Raw genomic sequence first — 24066 nt, 5'->3', positions numbered from 1 at the left:
CAATGATTAATTAACTACCAGTGAAAATAGCTTTAGGGGAGTTCCCGTCGTGGCGCAGTGGTTAACGAATCCGACTAGGAACCATGACGTTGCGGGTTCGGTCCCTGCCCTTGCTCAGTGGGTTAACGATCCGGCGTTGCCGTGAGCTGTGGTGTAGGTTGCAGACGCGGCTCGGATCCCGCGTTGCTGTGGCTCTGGCGTAGGCCGGTGGCTACAGCTCCGATTCGACCCCTAGCCTGGGAACCTCCATATGCCGCGGGAGCGGCCCAAGAAATAGCAACAACAACAACAAAAGATAAAAAAAAATAAAAAAAAATAAAAAGAAAAAGAAAATAGCTTTAGGACAGCTTTGGAGCACAGTGAAAAAAAGCAGGAGCGGTCTAGTGGAGCATGGAAACTGAGAATATTTGCATGGAAAAGCATAGGAAACATTTTACCTGCATTCCTCTATCTGCAAGTCCAGTACAGCCTGACACCAAGAGGGATACCCTTGGCAGTGACCTCCCCTCAGGGGGAAAGAAGAGCAGGAAGATCCCAGGAGCTGTTGCCACTGCCATTGAGGAATCTAGTGGCCCTCAGTACTGCTGTGGACACTGGCAGTTTTCTCCACTGAGGACTCCATAGTCTTTGCCAACACTGACCTAAGCTTATGGTGCTGCCTAGAATCCACCCCACCGAGTCCATTTGGAGTAGGCACCACTGTGTCCCCTCCCCCTATGCCGAGGAGTAGAGCCACTGCAGCCCATATATGGGGGCTAGAGCCACCTCTTTTCTCCTCTTCCCTCCTAGGCTCAGGCCATCATCTCTTCCCTCTATGCCTCCTTGTCCTTGTGCCACTGTCTTCATACCCCAGATCCTGGATCCACAGCTATTTTGCATGCATCTGAACATTACCAAGTAGGATTTATCCCTGGCTTGCAGTGGTGGTTTATGATACACAGATCAATCAGTTTTCTACAACACATTAACAAAATGTAAGGAAAAAACCATATTATCTCAAATAGATGCATAAAAAAAATATCCACTCATGGTTAAAACTCTCTCAACAAAATTAGTATAAAAGGAATTTAACACAGTAAAAGCCATATATGAGTAATTGGGAGAAAAAATGAAAGCTTTCCTTCTAAGACCTGGTACAAAGTACAAGGGAAGAATTTCCAATCCACCACTTATTTTCAATGTAGTACTACAAGCCATAGCTATAGTAATTAGGTAAGAAAAAGAAAAAATATTCAAATTAGAAAGGAAGAAGTAAAATTATCTCTGCAAAGAACATGATCATGATGATATACATAGAAAACCCTAAAGACAATCCTACTCAAAATAGCAACAAAAAGAATAAAAACTTAGGAATAAAAACCAAAGAGATGAAATACATGTGCACTGAAAATAGAATATTGAGGAAGGAAATTAAGACACAGATAAATGGAAAAGTATCTTGTGTTCATGGAGTCTTAAGAATTAATGTTGTTCAAATGTCCCATACCACCCAAAGTGGCCTTTGGGTTCAGTGCAATTCCCATCATCCCAATGATGTTATTTACAGAAATAGAAAAAAACCAGTTCTAAAACTTGTACGGAATTACAAAATAACAAAAATAGCTACAGCAATTTTGAGCTAGAAGAATAAAGTTGGAAATATCACATGTCCTGATTTCAAAATATATTACAAAGCTGCAGTAATCAAAACAATATGGTGTTGACATAGAATAAGACATGAAGACCAATGGAAGGCATAGAGAGGCCAAAAATAAACTCTTGCATCTGTAGTCAACTGTTCTTCAACACAAGTGCCCAGCACACACACAGGTGAAGGGTAACTGCTTCAGTAATGATGTTGGGAAAACCAGATATCCACATGTAGGAGAATGAAATTAGTTCCTTACCTCATACCATATGCAAAAATCAACTCAAAATGGATTAAACACTTAAATGTAATATCTAAAACCATGAAACTACTAGAAGAAAACATAGGAAAACTTCTTGATGTTGGTCTGGAAAATGATTTTTTATGACACCAAAAGTACAAGCAATGAAAACAAAAGTAGACCAGTGGGATTGTATCAAACTTAAAAACTTCTGCTTGGCAAAAGAAATCAGCAAAATGAAAAGACAGCCTGTGGATTGGGAGAAAATATTTGCAACCATATATCTGATAAAGGATTAATAATTAATACTCTAAATCAACTATACTTCAATTAAAAACATGTAAGGAACCTATAAAAATAGCAAAAAAAAAAAAAACCCAAGGACAAACAAAACAATATTTAACCTTCAAAAGTGGAGAAAGGATTGAATAGACAAAAATTTATAAAAAGACATACAAATGGGTAACAGGTATATATGTACAGATGTTCCATTTCACTAATCATCAGGAGAATGCAAATGAAAACAAGAAGCTATCACTTGATACCTATTAGAATGACCTTTATCAGAAAGATGAACAGTAACAAGTGTTGAGGAGGACAGAGAGAAAAGGGAACCCTTGTACACTGTTGGTAGGAGTGTAAATTGGTACAGATATTATGGAAGATAGTGTGAAAGGTCCTAAAAATTTAAAAATAGAACTACCTTATGGCCCACCCCTTCTGAGTACATATCCAAAGGAAGTGAAACCAAAATCTCTAAAAGGCATCTGTACGTCCATGTTCCTTTCAGCATTATTTATAACACCCAAGATATAGAAACAACCTTAACATCCATCACTGGATAAATGAATAAATAAAATGTGGTGTATTATATAATAAATGTTTTTCACCCTAACAAAGAAGAAAATCCTGCCGTTTGTGACAATACGGATGAACCTGGAAGACATTTTATGCTAATAAGCCAGATGCAGAAAGACAACTACTGCTTGACCTCACGTACATACATGTGCAGTCTAAAACAGTCAAACTCACACAAGCATAGAGTAGAAGGGTAGTTGCCCGCGCTGGGAGGAGGGGGAAATGGGAAGATGGTGGAGGGGTACCAAGCTTCACTTATACAAGATCAATGACTCAATGGGGATCTAACGTACAATAGTATGACTAAACTTAGTGATACTGTATTGTGTACCTGGCATTTGCTGAGAAAATAGATCATAAATGTGCTCGCCACACATGCCCACAAAGATGGTAACTGTGTGAGGTGACGGATACATTAATTAGCTTGATGGTGTGACTTTGCAGTGTAGTCTTTAGAGGCTTCATATAGAGAATCATACAGCTCATGGTTACCTTGTTATATTTTTATTGAGCATTATTGATGACTGTCAAGTGTACATGGGTATCAAGTCAGGTTGTACCTTAAATGTGTACAGTTTTCATTTGTCAGGTGTACATCAGTCAAGTTGGAAAAAATATGCAAACTCAAAAAAAATGTTTTTAAATATGGGGGAAGATGGTGTCTGTTAGATTTGAAAGCAACTGGTTTGTATTTATCTGAATTTGATAATTATCTGAAACAGTGTTTCATCACAAATTGGCTTTAACTAGAAGATTCTCCTGCAGTTGGTGTTGGATTTTCAAAATCTTATCCATGAAGAACTTACTGAAAAGGAAGAAAGGACAAGTAATCACTAAAAAAGTAAAGGACGGGAAGTGGCCTTAGCTATTTCCCGTACCATTTGTCATTCAGATGATTTTGGAGGAATTCATACACACTGAATAGATCATGAAAAAATTTGGAGCAGGTAACCCTAACTTGTTGTTCAAGAGAATGGCTCTGCTTTGTCACAGAGAGAATTACTGGGAAAATAAGTTCTTCTTAGTCTAAATTTCATTGGATTCATAATTTTAAAGCCTCAATAAAGACTCTGAAGAAAAATCTCTCCCAGAGGCAGCTTTATGAATTATTAATTAGTAAGTATGCAGCTTAAGTATATTGTGATAATAATAAGTATATTCTTATCATAGCTGAGTTTAAACATGTATTTAGTGTTCCATATTTAGTAAATATTTGAGTTTTTTTCAGTTTTTTCTCAGATTTAATCATTTTTGCTGATGTTATATTTGAATTAAATTTCAGGTTTTTTTTTTTTTTGTCTTTTTTTTTTTTTTTTTTGTCGTTTTGCCATTTCTTGGGCCGCTCCCGCAGCATATGGAGGTTCCCAGGCTAGGGGTCTAATCGGAGCTGTAGCCACTGGCCTACGCCAGAGCCACAGCAACGCGGGATCCGAGCCGCGTCTGCAACCTACACCACAGCTCACGGCAACGCCGGATCATTAACCCACTGAGCAAGGGCAGGGACCGAACCCCGCAACCTCATGGTTCCTAGTTGAATTCGTTAACCACTGCGCCACGACGGGAACGCCTAAATTTCAGTTTACTGCATGTTACTTATAGGAAATAGGGGTTTAATTTATTGATAGTTTGACATCTGAAACACGTTGGGTATAGCATCTCCTTTATCAGGCTTGTCAGGTATAACCATCTCCCAGAGGGGAGTTTTACGTCCAAGGTCTTAGTCGATGTGCCACTTCCCTGCCGTCTGTGCCTTCCCACCTGTGGTCCCGTTCAGTTACTCAGCAGTGAATTCTATCATTAGGAGTAAATGCTTTCTTTAAAAAACTGATTTGTTAAAATAAAATCTGGAATTATAGTTACGTATTATTCCTTTTTTAAATTTTGTCATCCTTCCAGTTTTATATCATTTATATTGTATAAAAACTTCAAGAAAATTTTTATTTGTGGAAGTAACCCAGATGTTAAAAAGGAAATTTAAACAAAGCATATCAAATTAATCTTTTATCTTCCTACATTGTTTCTCAGAATCTCTAATAAATTCTCTATTTTATGTCCAAACCAGAGCAAAATGAATTGTGGATTTTTTTTTCTAATTAAAACACGGGGGAAACATTTAGGGCTTATCCCTTTTAAAATGAAAGTTGACTTCTTATATAGTTCACATTTTGTTCAAGAGATAGAATTGCATCTATTAAATGAATTATTAAAGTCTCCATGACAGTGTAGTTAGGGGATTAGTGTTTCCTGCCCAACAGAACACATTAGCAGCACAAACCTTATGATGCATGTGGTAAGTTATCTCTCTTATCCTTCTTTTATAAAATCATAGCTACTTCTCGATTTTGCATTTAAAATGTAGTAGAAGAGTTTTGGAATTTTTAATTAATTTGTTTTGGTACAAATTTTATTTAGAGAAAGTATTATATATAAATAAATTTGCATTGAAACTATGTTGGCTTAATAAATATCTCTTACAATTATTTTGATGTATATCTTTGTCTTTTTCTCATAAATTTTACGTAGAAAAGACTTTCTGATGACAAAAGGTAGAATTAAGTGAATTCTGCAATACTTTCAGAGTCAAAATGGATTTGCTCTTACTTTTACTTTAAAATGCTATAATTTTTTGGTTTTCTTTGCATGACCATTTTATCTGTAGAAATGAAAATAAATTTCACCATTATTATTGAAGCTTGAGTTTTAACAAAAAGTGGTATTTTAAAAAGTTTATCTTTTGAAAATGTATATATTCATATCTAGTCATATTGTAAAGATAACAGTTAAAGCCAGTTCATATACAGAACAAGTAATTATTAATCTTGGGCAAACTCCATTTCTTGTATTTTCTGGTCAGATTTTGTACCTTGTGCTCTTTGTGACTTTGCAGTGTAGTCTTTAGAGGCTTCATATAGAGAGTCATACAGCTCACGGTTACCTTGTTATATTTTTATTGAGCATTATTGATGACTGTCAAGCTTTTTGTTTTAGGAAGAATACTTTTAGTTTTAAATTTTTTATTTTATTAGCTTTCAAACATGGCATATAATATAAGGATGTAATATTTATTTTGGTTTCTTAAGCTTAGGTCTAAAGTTGATTTTACAATATTTTGAAAAGTGTCTTTTTGCTTTTATTTTATTTTATTTTTTTTGCTTTTTAGGGCTGCACCTGCGGCGCATGGAGGTTCCAAGGCTAGGGGTCGAGTTGCAGATACAGCTGCTGGCCTATGCCACAGCCACAGCCACACAGGATCGGAGCCGTGCCTGCATCACAGCCCAGGGCAACCCCAGACCCTCAACCCACTGAGTGAGGCCAGGTATCAAACCCTCAGTCTCATGGTTCCTAGTCAGATTCTTTTCCCTTGCACCGTGACGGGAACTCCCTTTTTTTTTTTGGTAGTGGCACCTTTGGCATATGGATGCTCCTGGGCCAGTGATTGAATCCAGGGTGCAGCTGTGACCCACGCCACAGCTGTGGCAACCCCAGGTCCTTTAACCCGCTGTGCCAGGCCGGAGATCACACCTGTGCCTCCACAGCTACCCATACTGCTGCAGTCAGATTCCTAACCCACTGTGCCACAGCAAGAACTCCAGAATGTTTTGAAAAGTATCTTGAGTAGAAAATATTAAGATTCCAGTTTTATAATTTACGTATTTATTTTTAGAAAGCAGAAATCATTTGCTGTATTTTAATGTATATAAAAAGCTAAACCATATTTTTCTCATAATATATGTACTGGTTTTATTAAGCAAGGGTTTCCCTTATTTTGCGTATTGCAGGTTGGCATATGAGGAAGCAGCCTCCCTTGGTGTTTAAGAGCACATGGGCTCTGGAGTCAGAATGTCTGGGTTCAAATCCAGGTTCTCCCATTTCCTAGATTTGAGACCTTGGACACACTTACTGCCCTCTGGGCGTCAGTTCACTCATCTCAAGACTGTGGTACTCACTCGTCACAAAGTTGCTTGAGCATTACATTTTAAAATGAAAGAGATCATAACAGTACCTGGCCAGTAGGAAGCAGCAAGGATTAATGTCTAACATTTTGGGAGCAAGAGTCAGTGTGCCCGCATTCAAGATTTTAACATTGAATAATAATAATTTTAAGGTCTCGAAAATTCTACTTACTCTTTCTGAACCTCAGTACCCATAGCTGAAAATTAGGTTTTAGTGAAGATTCAGTTAGAAAGTGCGTGTAACACACTTAAAACAGCCTTTGGCAAATTATAAACAATCTTTAAATGTTTGATATTGGTAATTTTGTAATTTGTTGGTCTTGTTTCTATTGTTTACCACATTAAAATTTTACAAATTTGGATTATGGGAAAACAATACATTTGAGTTACTAACTCAGATTAAATTTGATTTAGCATTCTTCAGATGTATAATATTAACTGTGTGCTGTTGCAGAGTTTGAAGGTTCTCTTTAAGAGGTAATAAGCATTTTAAAAGAGCATTTTGCTGGCCTGCAGTGGATGATCTAGAATGTTTGAGAAGAGTAGGTTTATCTGTAGACATAATCTTTGAAACACTTATAAACAGATTCATAGTATATATGAGTCCAGGAGTAAATCCCATCTTACATTGAATAAAAATATATTTTATATTAGTGAGATCTGAGTTTTATTCGTATTCACAGTATATATTTATCTAAAAATTTGTAAAGTAAGAGATTTACCATTAAAGCTTAGTAGCTGTCTTCTATCTAAAAATTTGTAAAGTAAGAGGTTTACCGTTAAAGCTTAGTAGCTCTATCTTCCGCCAGTTTGGTGTGTATTTCGTCAGTGACGTTGTTCACATGCCATAGATGAGCAAAAGGAAGAACTGCCGGCTCCTTTGCAGTGAACTTGACCTTCGTCAGAGCACTATCCTCCTCGCTCCCTCCCTTTGCTAGGCATCCACACGGAAAGAGCCTGCTGACCTTTGGACGTGACATGTGGAAAGCTGGTCTTGTTACCTGCCTCTGTGCGGCCACTGCTCTCTTGGCTCCCGTGCCCCAAACCACAGGCCTTTCCTCCCGCATTTTTCCATGTTGGTGAACGGTGTTAGCGTTCACCCATTCGCTCAAGCTGGAAATTTTGGACTTCGCTTCAGCTTCTCTTTATACTTGTCTTCTACACCTGACTGATTGGGGTGTTGTCAGGTTTCCCTGAACAGATTCACCCCTCTTCTCTGCCACCACCGCCCCTGCTTAGTCGCCATGTTTTGCCCCCATTCACTCCCTGCTATTTTCCAGGTTTTCTCATTGTTTTAAGCAATATAGTTCTACAAGTGCACAGTCTTTCCGATGGCATTCAAGGTGTTTTGACAGTTTGGACCTTGCTTCCATTCCTAGTCACAGCTCCTCTGGTGTCATCGTGATCTTTCCTGAGCACCCGTTCATTTATTCACTTACACAGGTTTCTGTATCAGCTGTTGGCATTGTGCCTGGTGCTTTGAGGCTACGGAGATCAGCCAGCCATACTGTTGCCCATCAGTTCTTGGAACGCTCTGCACGCAGTTTCTGTGTCTTTGGTCATGCTCCTTCATCTGCCCTTCCACTGTTTAACAGAGTTTCTACTCATCTTTCCTACCCCGCTCAAGGGTCAACTCCTTTCTGAAGTGTTTGTAACTTTCCCGGGTAGTATTCCTTCTCTTTGCTCCAGGAACACTTTAGAGTCTGCTTTTCTGATTTAGTACTTGCTCTGTTATACTTGTCTAGAGTTGACCTTTCTCCCTAGGTTACACTCAGACGTGGAAAGGAGGGAGGAGATGGAGGAGGAACACAGAAATAAGAATTGAGGCAAAGCCTAGGAAGAGGCGGGAATGGAAGCAGAGAAGCAGTATGAGCAGTAGTGGAAAATAGAGACTCTGGAGCCAGACTGAGCTTGAATCTGACTCTTCCACTCACTAGCTGGGCGCATAGTAAAAAAGTTCCCTCAGTTGATAGTGGGGATAAAATAAGATAATGGTGAAGATTAAGAGAGTTAAAACAGTGAATAGCACATAATATATGCTATTTGTGTTTGTTGCTGTATGTGAATGTCATGTAATATGTGCTATATTTTTTATTAGCTTTTTTTTTTTTTTTTTTGGCTTTTCATCCTTTTAGGCTGCACCCGCGGCATATGGAGGTTCCCAGGCTAGAGGTCGAATCAGAGCTGTAGCTGCCAGCCTATGCCACAGCCATAGCAACTTGGGATCCGAGCCACATCTGCAACCTACACCACAGCTCACAGCAACACCTGATCCTTAACCCACTGAGCAAGGCCAGGGATCGAACCCTCATCCTCATGGATCCTAGTTGGGTTTGTTAACCACTGAGCCACGATGGGAACTCCAGTAACTAGCTTTCTTAAGTGAGATGACATATGTTTTCTCCTTCATTTGGTCTTCTAAGACATGGGAGATTTTTAGGATCTAACCCTGTGTGTTTACTTATGATACCAATTTCTGAGTGTGTTTCGGGCCTATGAAGGGAAGCTCCTCTATGTACATGCTGTTAATAGTGTAAATACTGAGCATAATTACATTAAGCACATTGCTTCTTCATACCAGATTCTGTCCTGCTTCGGTCTTCCTAGTTTTTAGAAATGCTGATGATAATGCTCTGTTTTCATTTTTACCTTATCCTTCAGGCTTGATGCGCACCAGTGTTTCATGTGATATATCTTAGATTCTTTTATTAAAATATGTTCTCTTGCCTAACTATTCTTCAGTCTGAGAACGAGACAGGAAGGGCTACTGTCTGGGCCTAACGTCTTGGTTCTAGCAGCAGGATCCGTGTCGCAGCACCAGCCTGGTACTCAGCATTTCTGGCCCCCCCCCCCGCCCTCTCTCATTGCCCCTCCACTACAGTATCAGCCTCTGCTCCATCCTCTAGCGTGATACAGTTGACCCAGCTTTGAGTAGACTGTTGGGTCACATCACTTCTCTCCCTGGGATGCCTGGCTTTCACACATAACGAAAAGCTAGAGGATTAAAGCTCTCATCATTGACTGGTGGTGACATCATTTTCCACAAGCGAGTTCCGTGCTAATAGTCATGACTGGTCTGATTTTAAAAAGACTCTTGGAGGAGATGACATTTTAGCTGCTGCTTGAGCAGTGGAGGAAGAGAGTGGGGAATATTTGAGGCTTAGGATTCTTTCTCAGCTAATACTTGAGTATTATTTACGAGGCATTGGAGATACAAAAATTTGGTTTTTATTTAACTCCAAATGACTGGTACAGCGACGGGTGATGCGAAAGTTGAAAGGGAAGAGATTACTGAGAATTGGCGACGTTGGAGGAGATTTTTGTCTGTTCTTACTCTGCCGGATTCCCCTGGATGATTTCTTGTGTGCTCCTGAGAACTAGTCGTTCATCAGAGTGACGTTTGATGGAGTCTCTGGAATATCCAGTGATCTCTCATCTCGGTTTGCACATGCTAACTCTTCTGCCTGGGATAGTGATAACTTGGCTAATTCTTACTAATTCTTAAAGTATAATCGCAGTGGTCATAACTTTCAGAAAAGCTCCCTTGATGCTTCACCACTAGGTAAAGTATTTTTACGGTTCTCAGCATCCCTGTTGTTCCCCAGTCGTGGCTTTTTACTGTACCGCCTTGTAACTGCCTTCACCAGACCATTCAGGGAAGACCGGAAATGCGTGTGTGGTAATACCTGGTGTGTGGCTGCTGCTCCAAGAATACTTGTGGGTTGAGTGAGTAAGTGACATATGGTAGCGAAGACACATGGTCATGCCGAGGACACGTGGTCATTCCGGGCAAGGGGAGGAGGGTGAACGAAATGGCATGTGGTCATAATGCATATGGTTGATTCTGGGGCAGTGAATGGAACCATTTGATTGGAGTGTAATATTGAAAAGAGAGGCTGGCGCTTTCAGGGCCAGGAAGAATTCCAGAGTTTGTTTAATAAAAGGCCATTGAAGTTTTTAGAGATAAGAATATATGTTCTCATAAATTTGAGTAAGTAGTATACTCATGCTTGGGAATTAATTTTTTTCTAATTTTTAAAATTTTTGTAATACACTTCAGTGGGCTAAGCTTATAGTAACTGCCCATTTTGTAGACTCCTGTATTTTAAACATAATTTATAGGGAAACTTTTAGAAGATTTTAATAAATACTGTTGAATAACTTGAACAACTCATGAAATTGTGCAGTTTTCTTATAAATGAAGCTATTGTGAACTGTGCAAACTTTTAAATATAATTCAAACAAGGTGGTAATCTAACATATATATATATATATATATATATATATATATATATATATATATATATATAGGGACTTCCTTCTTATTTGTAACCTGAAGAAGAATAAATGCTTACAGCTGTGACTTTTTTTCCCCCCTCTAGTATCTCCAGAGGCAGTTGGATTTTTGTCAGCCGTTGGGGTGTTTATTATCTTGATGCTGCTCCTTTTTCTCTATATTAATAAGAAGTTCTGTTTTGAAAATGTTGGCGGGTTTCCGGATTTGGGTTCAGGATACGGACCAAGGAAGAATTCACAAGATAAAATCTGTAAGTATCATATCATTGTGTCTCTTGTTTGATACCTCTGTCTGTACTATTTATGACTTTATTTAACATGTATACATACACAATAAAAAGGTTGATTTTGACATATAGTAAACTAATATTGAACTGTCCTGTGAGAGTAAAAGATTTAGTAAATTATGTTCACTTATCTTTTGATTAATCATGATTTGCTCTTATATTGCATAAAGATGAATTGAATACATTTAAATTTTTCATGTATAAGGTGTGCTTTTGAGCCTGTGATATGAACAGATATGTTATAAGAAGGAGGATATTATCTTGGTACTTTTTGTGGCTTAAATCTCTTGTCCAAATAGTTCCCTAGAGAGCTTTTTTCCCATATCCCTGGAAGGCTTTTGAAAACATTCACCCTGTTTCTTTACCTGCTGTTGAGTTTTCAGCTGATGGATAATTTTATTGTTTGGAAAAGGTGGTTTTCTCTAGTAACTTAGTGTGTAAAATCTGATTACAAAGATTAGTGTTCCTCTTCCTCCCTTGACACAACAGGTGTATTGTGTTGCATGGTATTACTGCATCCTAGGAAAGGTGAGGGCTGAGATACTGTTCTTTCTCTTAGGAAAAAGTTTTTCTTGGAGTTATTTTTTAAAAATATTAAGAGACTGCTTTATTTAATCATTCCAAAGACTGGCTTATGTCCATGATAGCAAGAACAAGTTGAAAATTTGTAAAAGTGAGGCATTAATTTGGAAGAGTTTTAAGAAACAGTAGGAGAGAAACCTTGCTTTTCTTGTCCGTGTGCATATGTTGGAGAGATGCTTTTCTGTTGTTTCTGATACCTTAGAAGGTGATAGCCTCATTGTTTATACAAATCTTAGTGGATTACATCACGCAGATACAGCTTCTGCATTAGGAAACTATAGAACTGTATGTGTTTTGGTTTCATTAAGTTTAATGTTTCTCATGATTCATTTCAGTCCTGTTTTTTCCTCATTCATGTAGAACGAGCTGGATAAAGATACCTCTTTTAGCAGCCTCCCATCATTCTCTAGCTCAGCATTTCTGGTTTTTCTTTGGATTTTTATTCCTTTACTCATAAAAATTATTGAGGATCCCAGAGGGCTTTTGTTTGTGTGCATTATAGCTATTGATACGTACCAAATTAGAAGTTAAGGGCTGGGAAATTTTTAAAATAGCTTTTATCAATGTATTTAAAAAATACCAACAGTAAGCCTATTACAGGTTAATATAAATGTATTACTTTAAAAAGTATATTTTACTTTTTTATAGAAGATTATATCCATATATTTTCTAAAACCAAGGGAGGAAAAAGCTTGGTGGGATGCGTGACCTCGTTTTACGCTGCGGACCTCTTTACTGGCTGGCAAAGGAGAAAGGGGGAGCTGGATTGTCACCTCTGCTCCTGCAGTCAGCCTGTCATACGGTCTCTGGAAGCCCCGGCGCTCATTTGTCAGCGAGTGAAGGGGAAACGTGCCTTTATTGGAAAAATAGTTTTGACCTTGAGGATCTTTTGGAGAGGCCGCAGGGACCTTATTAATTTTTCTGAGCCTGTCTTTCGTTCGCTTATTAAATAAGAATAATAATATTCACCTCCTAGAGTTATTATAAGACGGAGATAAAGTCTGGAAGTCACAGTCCCTTACCTGTAGTAGCCACTCAGCAAACGTCCGCCTGTGCTTGCTCCTGTTCTAACCTCTGTGCCATGTGTAGGTAGATGCTCCTCAATCCATTTATTTTAAATGTTACTGATTTTGTTGTTATTAACAAAGATAAAATGATATCTTTGTTAACAAGGTAGAGTAGTCCCCATACATAGACTATTAATAAATAAATTAAAAACGCATAATAAAAATCCTTTTTACACTTCTTCTTACAGGTATAGAATAAAAACCCAGTAGTATTTGAGGTGAAAACATTGCCTTGCTGCTATGATAGCTGTGGAGTGGGAGAAAAGGTCGCTACTTTTAAAGCAAGTGGTTTGATTTTTCTTTTTTTTTTTTTCTTTTGGAAGCGTCTTTACTTCAAGATAGTTTTTCCATTGCATATGCATTTATAGAAAGATCAAAAGCCACAGGTGAAATACTAATATTGAACTAATGAGTAGCACCAATTAAGTACATGTTGAATTGAAACTCCACGTGCTTGATATTTTGAGAAGAAAAATTAGGAATAAAGAATTAGAAAATGGCATTTTTCAGAAACTTCCAGCAGAATCTGCCTTCCGTGTCCTCCCTGGTGGACACCATCAGTAATGCCGTGGAAGATTTGACTGCTGCTGTGGGGGACGTCGGCTGTGCTCTCACTGGCTCAGTTGCTGAACAGGTAACAGGTATGATCAGTGGCTTTCGCCCAGAAGAGGGAGGCTCTGCAGCAGCTGGAGCTGTAGATGCTTCTAGACAAGGAAGTGCCACGTTACCAGAAGTCTACGAAAATACTAATTGTCAGAAAGCACAACTCAATTTAGAGCACAGAGCCGATCAGATAAATTGTTATAATACTTCATTTTCACAAAAGCAAGATCATGGAATGAATGAAGGCGTATTTAAACATAGTAATAATAGGCAACAGATGGTATCAAAATATCAAGGAACCCATGATGCTAGTGATTCGCCTTTGAAAGGTGGGATGTCAGGTATCGAGCCGAGCAGAGGGGCTGCATCTGCTTGTCAAGAACTTGAAAGTACTGACAGATGTAAAAAAAACAGATTAGGAATTTCCAGTCATGGTAAGCATGGCTTAAAAGAGGTAAGATATCAAGAAACCAAAGAACGTTGTTTAAAGAAAGCCGAAAAGCATACGAGTAGTAAAGGATCCAGAGAGAATGAGTGTTCGGGAAATGAGTGTTCTCCAAAAGAAATTTTGGAGAGCACTGGACATGCACAGAAAGCCATTAGGAAAGAGGACATACATCCAGCACCGTCAGCTAATTCTAAAGCTAAGTTACGTGGAAAAGTCAAAGAACAAATAAATCCAACAAAATACTGCAGAGTGAAAGGAGACATAAAGGCAAATAAAAATGAAGCCATTTCTGCCAAGAAAGGAACAGTAAAGAGTAAAGATGAAAAATATTCTAAGCTAATGCCAGAAAAAGGTGAGGTTTGCTAATGTGAGTTTGAGTGATAAAACTTTCGCTTGATTTTTTAAAATTAGGAAAACACCTGAATTTCTGAATTTTTCTATACATGTCTTTGTATCTAATTTAAGGCTTTCTTGAATCCTCTTACTGGGAGACATTTTTAAAAGTCATGTAGTTTTCTCTCACGATCATTTCAGAAGCATTCGTATTTTTTGTAAATCACCAAAAATCACCAAATATGGTCCTCAGTTCCTGGATTACTTGGCCACTTTTAAGGGCCTCATTGTTCTTAGTGCCCCTTTATTTATAGCCGGAAACTCTATGGTTTTCTTGAGTAGTGTGTGTATTTTAATGGATGTTTATTTGGTGTGCTGTGGTTGAATTTTAAAATTGTATATTTTTGTAACCCATGCTCAAGTCCTTTATATTGTTCTTCACAGATATCCTAAGAGTCTATGAAATGTTTTCTGTTTTTCCTTGAAAGCGGTAGGTTTTTACTTTATGGAATACCATGCTTCAGGATACCTCTCTGTCCATTCAGCCATGCGCTAAGAGTTTTATATGGCTTCTGTGTTTCCAGTGTGTATACATGAACAATCTTTTATCATTCATGAGTTCTCCATGTAGGATTTAGATTCCACCTGGGCAGTTGTAGTTTCCGAGTTAACGGTTTTCAATATTTATGACAGTTTTCAAAGCAGTTGGCACAGTGACTTGGGTGGCTTTGTGTTACCAGCAGTTTCTCCTGGTCATCTCCACTTATTGCTGACCTGATCACAAGGCCAGAAGTACACTGGCTTTTATTTGTAAAGACGCACCTAGAATCTTCGTGAATGTTTACATCTCATAAAATAACAAAAAAACTGAGTTTCAGTGGAAAGGAGGAAGACTTTTTTTTCAGTTCTGGTACATGGCTCCATGTGCAATAGAGATCTAGCATTTATCAATTATGAATGATTTTTAAATGATATCATAGAGGCTGATCCAAGATGAATGAGCTAATTAAAAAGGAATGTGGCTCAGAGGAAGTGAATCTGACTAGCATCCGTGAGGACTCAAGTTCAAACCCTGGCCTTGCTCAGTGGGTTAAGGATCTGGCGTTGCCATGAGCTGTGGTGTAGGTCGCAGACTTGCCTGAGATCCACATGGCTGTGGTTGTGCTGTAGGCTGGCAGCTGAAGCTCTGATTCGACCCCTAGCCTGGGAACCTCCGTATGCTGCAGGTGCAGCCCTAAAAAAAGACTGAAAAAAAAAAAAAGGAATTTCAGTTTTGGGAAATACATCCGTTTTGAAGTCTATTCTTTTAACAGTTTTTTGAGTGTCAGATTCAGTGGGTTTTTGGTGGGTAGACTTGGTTTAGTTTTGGTGGCCTTATTACTTGAAATGGCAAAAATTCATAGAAGAATAAAATTAAATGGAATTGTTTATATATATTTTATTCATAAAAAATAGCAAGACGGCTGCTAGAAATAAATACTTCACAGGTAGCAGAACAGAATTTTAAATGTTGTTTTGATTTATTTTCATTAAGAAGAGTGCTGGTACCTAAAAAAACCAACTATCTCTCAGGTATTCTAGATTATGGTCAGTACTCAACTTAAACGTGGTGTGTTCTGAAAGTCATTTTGAAAATCATTTGACACATATGGAGTATCTGTTCATGGAGCCGCACTATATTACTAGGCCCCGTGTTCTAACTCGTGACGGAGCTTATGGTTTAATAAGAGAAGGATGAGTTTCCTTCTCCAAGTGCAGGGTTACTTCACGAAATATTCTGTAATAAGTGAAGTGTGACTGTCGCATTTCTAGTTGCCCTCCTGCTGCCCTTCACACCACCACCGTGGGTCCCCCATGTGCCAGAAGCTGGGAGCCCGAATGTGTAGCTTCTGAACAAGATCTCTCATCTCAGCGCTGTCCAGTCGAACTTTGTGTAGTGACAGAGAAGTTTGACCTACGTCTGTTGCTCCATGTAGGAACCTCCAGCCACTTGTGGCTGTTGAGCACTTGAAATGCAGCTAGTAGCCCTGGGGACTGAATTTTAAATGTTAGTATTTCTGCTTAGTTTAAATAGCTGCGTGCACTGTTGACTATGAGATTGGACAGTGTAGAATATGACAGGGTTTTGAGGGTTTTATTTCAGTGAATTAAAAAGCGGCTATGAAGAGATCAGTTACCTGAAAGCTCCTTTACTTCTAACTCTAAACATTCAATTTCTAGCTCATATATTTAAATTATTCATTCCGTGTCTCCTCACCTGAATTTCAAACTTTGCTTCTTCTAGTGCAGTTGATCTTACCTGAGTATAATGCAAGAAATGCCTAGACCGAACTAATGAATTCTAACTGCTGTCATCTCTTCGTCCTTCTAGAGCTGTTTTAGAAATCTAAGAAGGTTGCATCTTGTTTAAGTGAATCTCAGCATCGTGCAATTTCAAATTTTTTTTTACCTTTAAAAAAATGATCATAAATCTAGTGCTTTTAAGAATAATATAAAATTAAATAACCTGACAAATGTATTGAAATTTGGGTGTATTGAAGTAAAATTTCCTAGTGAGTTTACCTTTCATAAATGAACAGTGTTAAGTTTGATCTGTATTCTTCCCAACATTTTTGTATGTACGTTTAAACATACACTGCGTGGGTTGTGCACTTTATGTTGCCTGTAGGTGTGTGTATGTGAGTGTGTGTGTATATACACACATATACATTTTTAATGAGAATGTAATTTCTAGTTTATAACTTTCTCTTTTCTCTTAACACGATGTGGTAGTTATTCTCTCCCTGTAAGTACTTGTAGGTTCATGTCCTCATTTTTAATGGCTGCATAGTGTATTATTACATAGATGTATCATAATTTCCTCAGCCAAAGCCCAGCGATGGGTTATATTTTATTTTTCTTTTGCTATTAAACACAGCGCCGCAAAGTGTCTCAATTATCTGTCATTTCTCACCTGTCAATTATTTTCTTAGGCTGAATTCTTAGAGATGGAATTGGTAAATTCCTAGAAATGGATCAAAGCCTGTGCAGGTTAGAATGCTGGATATGTATTGCCAGGGTGCTCTCCAGAAACGTTGTACCACTTGTAATTCCATTAATAGTATATGTCTGCCCATTTCTTTGTTCTGCTTCTAGCACTTGAGCAACATCAGTCCCGAAGATCTTGGCTAAATGATAACCAAAAATATCTCTTGTAATAGGAATTATTTGAATCAGGTCCATATGTACTGGCAATACATACACCTTCCTTTGTGTGTTACTGATGCTTTTTTAAAAAATTGTGTAAGATGTGAGCCCTAATATTCCCTTTATCTGTACCATGGTTGGAAAATTCCTGTGGCTAACATCATTCATATAATTCAAATATACAAATCGATCTTTTTCTATTAAAACACAGAAATCCAAAGCTTGGATTTTTCTAAAGCTGACAATTCAGATTGTGTGTATGGGTATATATATGTTCATGTATATCTGTGTGTGTGACTAAATAGGACACGTGTTATATATAACAACTGTATTATATATAACTGTAGCAAATCTGTCATATTTTGCTGGATTAAATTTTGATTTGCTCCCTTTGTTGTTCCAAACAGATAATTCCTACATGGACAGAGATGAGCATGGTTCATCCTCCGAAAGTGAAGATGAAGCACTGGGTAAATACCATGAGGCCTTATCCAGAACACACCATTCCATGCTACCACTGGCAGATTCGCGACAAAAGAACTGTCCTTGGGAAACAAGGCAGAAATACAGCCCTCTTTCCGCAGAGTATGATGGGTACAGTAGTGAGGCGTCAGTAGATGAAGGTAAGATAGGTTAATTCTTTTGTTTTTCAGATGGACACAATAGCATGTGATTATTTGTTTCTGAAATGCTGGGCCTCTGTGACGACACCATAAATCAGAGATCTCACATGCAATAGAGTCACATTTCTGGAAATAGGATGTATTCAGATCCAGATCTTTGGGCTCAAGACAAAAACCAAAATTCAACCGAAACACCCCAAAGCAAAAAAACACCAAATAATTTCACTACAGTGGTCATTCTAGCTCTCTTTTTGCAGTGAACACATGTGTAGCAATCATGAAGTGGAAAATGTGCATCAGCTGTTATTTCAGATGGAATCAGCTTCTAAGTACCTGTTACAGGAACTGATAGAGTCTGAGAAGCTCACGGTGCTGAATGTAATTCCAGGGGTAAATGAATGCTTTTTCACTCAGTATGACCCCAGACGTGGCCCCAGCAGAAGAAGCGGTGGTCTGCTCTGTGCGGGGGGGAGAGCCGTCTGAGAGCTGGTCCCGAACTGTGCTGGGCTTCAAGGGGAATTTCAGGAATTCTAAGGATTATTTTTGTCTCAAACTAGTTTTTGCCTTGTGTGCTGATGTTGACATTAGAACTCAAGCTGTATGGAGATGCAGGTCCACTCTCACATGGTTTTACATCTTTCTAAAAGAGAAAAAAAGGTTTTGCCAGTACTCAAAGCATGTTTATCCCACATTTAAATAAGCTGTTGACGTGCTTGGTACAATGTATGACTATATGCCCAGATATGAAGAAAAGAATGATATATCCTAAATAGCACTTTCATTACTGTATCAAATACAAACTAACTTTAATTTTTTAGCTGTGGTTTGTGTTTGGGGGCCTGTTACTACTAATGACCTCCCCGGGCAATACAGTTGTCAAAGAGGCTAAATCATCTGTTTTTATTTGGCTTAATGCTAACTAAAGATTGATGTACCTCCCTTTTATTCACAGGTGTAATAGAAGTGAATTGAATATGAAAGGCTTATTTTGAAATGATAGGGAAGAAATAAAAAAATATTGGGCATGGACTCTACCTTCAAAAAAAACCTTTTCTTACCACTAGAGAAAATAAGACATGTGCTTACAAAGATAGCTTAATAATATGCAAAAGCAGTAAAGTCAGTTCCCACCTTATGTAAACCCTGGCTCACAAAGAGAAGAGCAGAAAGAGAATGGGTTTTGAAGCCTGATCCCTGTTCGTATTCTGGCCCTGAGACCTAACATATTAGCTGTGAAACCTTGGACAGTATAGCTAATTGTTTCTAGGTTTGTTTCGTTGTCTCTAAATGTGAGTAACACCTTGCTGATAGGGTTGTCATGAACATTAAATTAATATGTGGTAGCTTTTAGCATAGTGTCTGGCGCCTCACAGGTAAGTGCTCGGCAAATGGTCGTTGTGGAGGAGGGTGGTGGAAATACGACGGTGAGCCAGCCCTGAGTGTGGGATCTGTGACCCTGGATGTTTCCCTTTTTGCAGCTTCCACTTAGGGTTTTAGTTTTCCGGGCCACGCAGTCTTCTGCCTCAGCTCCTGCACCTCTCGCTGGTTTGATTGCTTCTTCCCTGTAGTCCTGATATTCTAGCGTGGCTCTGCAGTCTGTGGGCAGAGGGGTGAGGAGAGAAGCATAACCTCAGTGGCTCATCCCTCCCTGGCCCCATGCCTGGACCTGGAGCAGATGTCCTGGAATCACCCTCTTGCCTCATTTCACCTGAATATGTAGGACCCACTTTTCTACCATTTCTATCCTAAGTTATTTGATAAAACACCCAGCACAGATTGATTTAGGCATTCTGAAATTAGACTGTTTACTTCATAAACATTTGTTGAAAGCTTTATGTGTGCACACCTGATACTATGGATGTAAAGACGAATGAAAACAAGCTTGTTTTAAAGAGTCCCCAGACTGGAGGAAGAAGACCAGTGAGTGTATGTGGATACAGCATGCTAAGAGGTCTGTTAGTTACAGGAACACAGTAATGCAGAAATACGGAGGAGGGGCTGGGTGAGACCTTGGGAGGTGGAGAAATGGGGAAGCCTAATGCAGTCTTCACAGAATAGGAAGTTAGACTTGAGTGAGAACCGTTTCACCAACCATGGACTGGTGATGGCATGAGAGCAGAAGAGAGTATGTTTCAGTGTCTTTAACCTGGGACCCCTTTGGAGAAGGGATAGGCAGTAGGATTGAATGACATGCTCAGGAGTTTGGATATTGTCTTATATAGGAAGTGTAGAGCCCTGGGAGGTTTTTACGCTGGATGGTGTGGCACTTTCAGATCAGTGCATTTCAGAAAGATTGCTTAACAGTCGTAATGAAGATGAGTTGGAGGTAGGAGCTACTGGATGCAGAAGGACAAGTTAGATGAACAGTGATGAGGTCCTCATTGGCGGTGTTGATTTAGGGACATAGAATTTGTAGGTTGAGGGTGGTCTCCGTATGTCTTGGTGAATGACTGAAGGTGTGTAATGAGTGGAGAGCTAAGATTGTTTAATTAGTTTAGAGAGCATAAGAGAACTATGTCTGTGGGAGGAGATAATTTAGTTTCAGTCATGCCGAATTTGAGGAGTCCGTGGAATATCCACGAGGAGATGGTTATCTTTATTGTGGAAACGCTGTCATTGGGATCGAGGATGGAGAGATGCCCAGGTGATAATGTAAGATTCAAAAAAATAGGAGAATCACAGATTATTCCTAAACATCAAAGACCACTCTGAGTCCAAAATAGATTCAGTGGAATAGGGAAAGAATAGGAAAATTTGATTAGAGAGGGAGATTTCCCAGCTCCAGATCTTAAAGAAAAGCAATTTCAAATGATAGTAAGTTCCGAACATGCCCACAGGCAAAGGTGCAGAACCACGTATAAAATGCTAAAGGTTTTTAAGGAAGGGAGTGAAATAGCATCCATTGGCGAAGGTGTGAGAGAGTTTCCATGAAAGTGGCATTCGGGTTCAGCTTGGAAGAATGGGTAGGAAACAGCGTTCCCATTGTGATTCAGTGGGTTAAGAACCTGACATAGTGTCCATGAGGATGTGGGTTCGAACCCTGGCCTTGCTCAGTGGGTTAAAGATCCAGCTTTACCACAAGCTGTGGCCTAGGTCACAGGTGTGGTTCGGACCTGGCATTGCTGTGGCTATGGCTGCGGCGTAGGCCTGCAGCTGCAGCTCTCATTCGACCCCTGGCCTGGGAACATCTGTATGCCACAGGTGTGGCCATAAAAAGGAAAAAAAAAAAAAAGAATGGGTAGAAAATTGGTGAAAAGAATAAATAAGTAAAAGTATTTTAAAGACAGAGAACTTCATGGATGCCCAAGTACAAAGTGGTAAAATGTAGTGAATATTTCAGGAACAAAGGAAAATCTTCTTAGCTCTAAGATAGGGGTATGTGTGTGTGTGTGTATTTATGTACATATTTATATATGTTTATATATATATACACATATGTAAAATAAAATGGAAAGAGAGATGAAGCCCGGAATGCCTTCCTAAGTTTGTTCGCCAGTGAAAATTCACTGCAAGTTTTTCACCAAGGATCCACGACCAAGGATATGCTTTAATTTAGCAACAGGAAGGCGGTAGGAAAAAGTGCCAATTAAGGCGGTCTTTGAAGTCATGTACGTGGGAAATGCTAAAAATCTGAATTATAATAGTGGCAGCAGGAATATGGAAAGATAGGAGAGACATTATAGAGGTACAAGTTACTGGATTTAGGAACTTAATGTAGTTGGAACATCAGAAAGGACAGATGTATAATATACCAGATGACACTGGTTCCAGCAGGTATGACTAGAATGATAAGGTCATTAATATAAATAACAGATCCAGAGAGGCATCTGTTTTTTTCTTGAAAGGTAGGAAGTGGGGTGAGAGAGAAAAGTGGTTTATATATATATATAATGAGGCAGGATTTTAAGCAGTTGGAAATGGCTGTGGAGTTTGGGAGCGGATTTTTCAGATCATATATACTTAAAGAACAGAGCCCCAGGGAGTGAATCAACTTGAAGAGGGAGAATGTGCGAAGAAAAAGGTAAGAGTCATTTCCCTTCATTAACAGAATTAAGGCTTTGACTTAAACAGAGAAGAGAAAGTAACGGTGATAAGGTGGAGAATCAGGAACATGTTATATCTCATCAGCCGTGGAAGGAGAAGGTTTTTTTGGGTTTTGTTTCCTTTTTTTTTTTTTTTTTTTTGGCTTTTTAGGCCACACCTGCTCCAGTTCAATTCCAGGCTAGGGTTGAATCAGAGCTGCAGCTGCCAGCCATGGCCACAGCAACATGGGATCTGAGTGACATCTGCACCCTACACCACAGCTCATGGCAAGGCCAATTCTTAACCCACTGAGCGAGGTCAGGGATCGAACCCTCATCCTCATGGATATTAGTCAGGTTTGTAACCCACTGAGCCACCACAGGAACTCCTGAAGGCAAGTTTTGAATGCCGCACTGCAGAGAAATTGGAAGGATGCGAACTCAGACAAGCCCCTTTGGCCAGAGAAGTTAATCAGCAGCTTTCACCTCGAGTTTTAGTATAGAAAAATAAGGCGGCGGGGCTGGTGGTTCAGCGAGAGGAAGTGGAAGAGAGTCTGCATTTGCCGCCTGCGCTTTCTAACCACTTGTCTTCTCGTCGTCGTAGCTGAAAGGGGTCACCTTCTCCCCTGACCCAACAGTAGGAAACCTGGTGTATACAGCCAGGAAGGAAGGGGCTTTGCTTCTAATCCCTTTGTGAGTCTCCGCCAGGTGGTTGTGCCTCTGAGTAGTTGACCGAGGAGAGTACTGCTCACTTCGTGGCCTGTCAGCTAAGGGCTGCCGAGTCAGTTCTCTGGTGGGATTTGGATCCTTTTACTGAGCTACAAGTAAAGGTATCCGTGGAGGAGGTTGTGCTTCTCTTTACTGCTCCAACCCTCCATTCTGCATTCTGTCCTGTAGGGTTTTAAAGATCAGACTTGATTAATGTGGGTTAAGGTATCCAAAAGGATAAAAGGAAAAAAAAAATACACATACATAGTCTTTTTAGGGCCACACCTGTGGCATATGGAGGTTCCCAGGCTAGGGGTCGCATCAGAGCTGCAGCTGCCGGCCTACACCACAGCCACAATAACGTGGGATCTGAACCGCGTCTGCAACCTACACCATAGCTCATGGCAACGCCAGATCCTCAGCCCACTGAGCGAGGCCAGGGATCAAACCCACAACCTCAGGGTTCCTAGTCAGATTCGTTTCCGCTGCACCACAACAGGAACTCAAGGAGAAATATTTTTAAATGTACGTTTTTTTCCTACGACTTACTGTTACCTCATTAGGGCTGCTAACAAACCATTAGCCCATTTCTCAACACTCTGAGTAATTCCAGCAGAGACGCTTGGGAACGGCCAATATTGGAAAACACCTGCAAGAGTAGAAAGGGTCGGGGAAGGCCTGGGTAGGGGTTAGGAGAGACCAGTGCAGGAGAACCAGAACTTTCTGACCAGGTAGTAAAAACTGCCCTTCGTTGAGCTCTCAGTGCGGGACTGACTCCGAGCGTTTCTGTCCAGGTTGTCGTGTTGAATCTTCACTGCACCTCACTGTGGCAAGAAGATTTCTTCTACTTTACAGAAGCGAGAGGAGATTTTTAGATCAAATAAGTAATTTTTAACCTAAGGGTGTACCAGTCAAGTCCACGCAAAATGAATGATGCTTTAGCTTCTCTTGGGTCGTCACTGCTGCCCCAGTGTCCTCCCTAAGTCTGTTGGATCCCTAATTAACCCCTTCAGTTAGGTCCTTTACAAAAGCTTATAAATGATGAATCTGAACCGCAGATGCCGTTGAAACAGTTAGAAAGTGCGACAGCATGCGTTTGTTGCTCGTGCTTTCTCCTCTGGCTGGCCATGTTTATCTTTCATTTTTAGGGCACAAAAGGGGATAATATCTGTAATAACATTTTCTAGGAAAAGTAAATATTAAATAGGCTTATCAAATTTCCTTTGTTCATA

At 39.4% G+C, this 24066-nt stretch overlaps 1 protein-coding gene across 5 annotated transcripts in view; it reads left to right on the top strand.

The window, feature by feature from the left end:
• The window catches only part of SYT14 (synaptotagmin 14), a 230330-nt gene that overhangs the window by 63559 nt on the left and 142705 nt on the right, over positions 1 to 24066 (top strand). For 2 of the 5 annotated variants that reach the window (XM_005667888.3, XM_021063877.1), the window contains exons 1-3: positions 11099 to 11226; positions 13100 to 14314; positions 17889 to 18104. In XM_005667888.3, coding sequence (XP_005667945.2) covers positions 13408 to 14314; positions 17889 to 18104 — 1123 coding nt within the window. In that variant the 5' untranslated portion in view covers positions 11099 to 11226; positions 13100 to 13407. Of the gene's footprint in view, positions 1 to 11061; positions 11227 to 13099; positions 14315 to 17267; positions 17326 to 17888; positions 18105 to 24066 lie in introns of those variants that run through there. The other 3 variants (XM_021063880.1, XM_021063879.1, XM_021063881.1) reach the window with 2 other exon arrangements.

This window comes from Sus scrofa, chromosome 9, assembly GCF_000003025.6.
Source record: "Sus scrofa isolate TJ Tabasco breed Duroc chromosome 9, Sscrofa11.1, whole genome shotgun sequence".
NCBI classification, from domain to species: domain Eukaryota; kingdom Metazoa; phylum Chordata; class Mammalia; order Artiodactyla; family Suidae; genus Sus; species Sus scrofa.
Note: the sequence above shows the minus strand (reverse complement) of the source record. Positions and strands in the feature narration are given on the sequence as shown.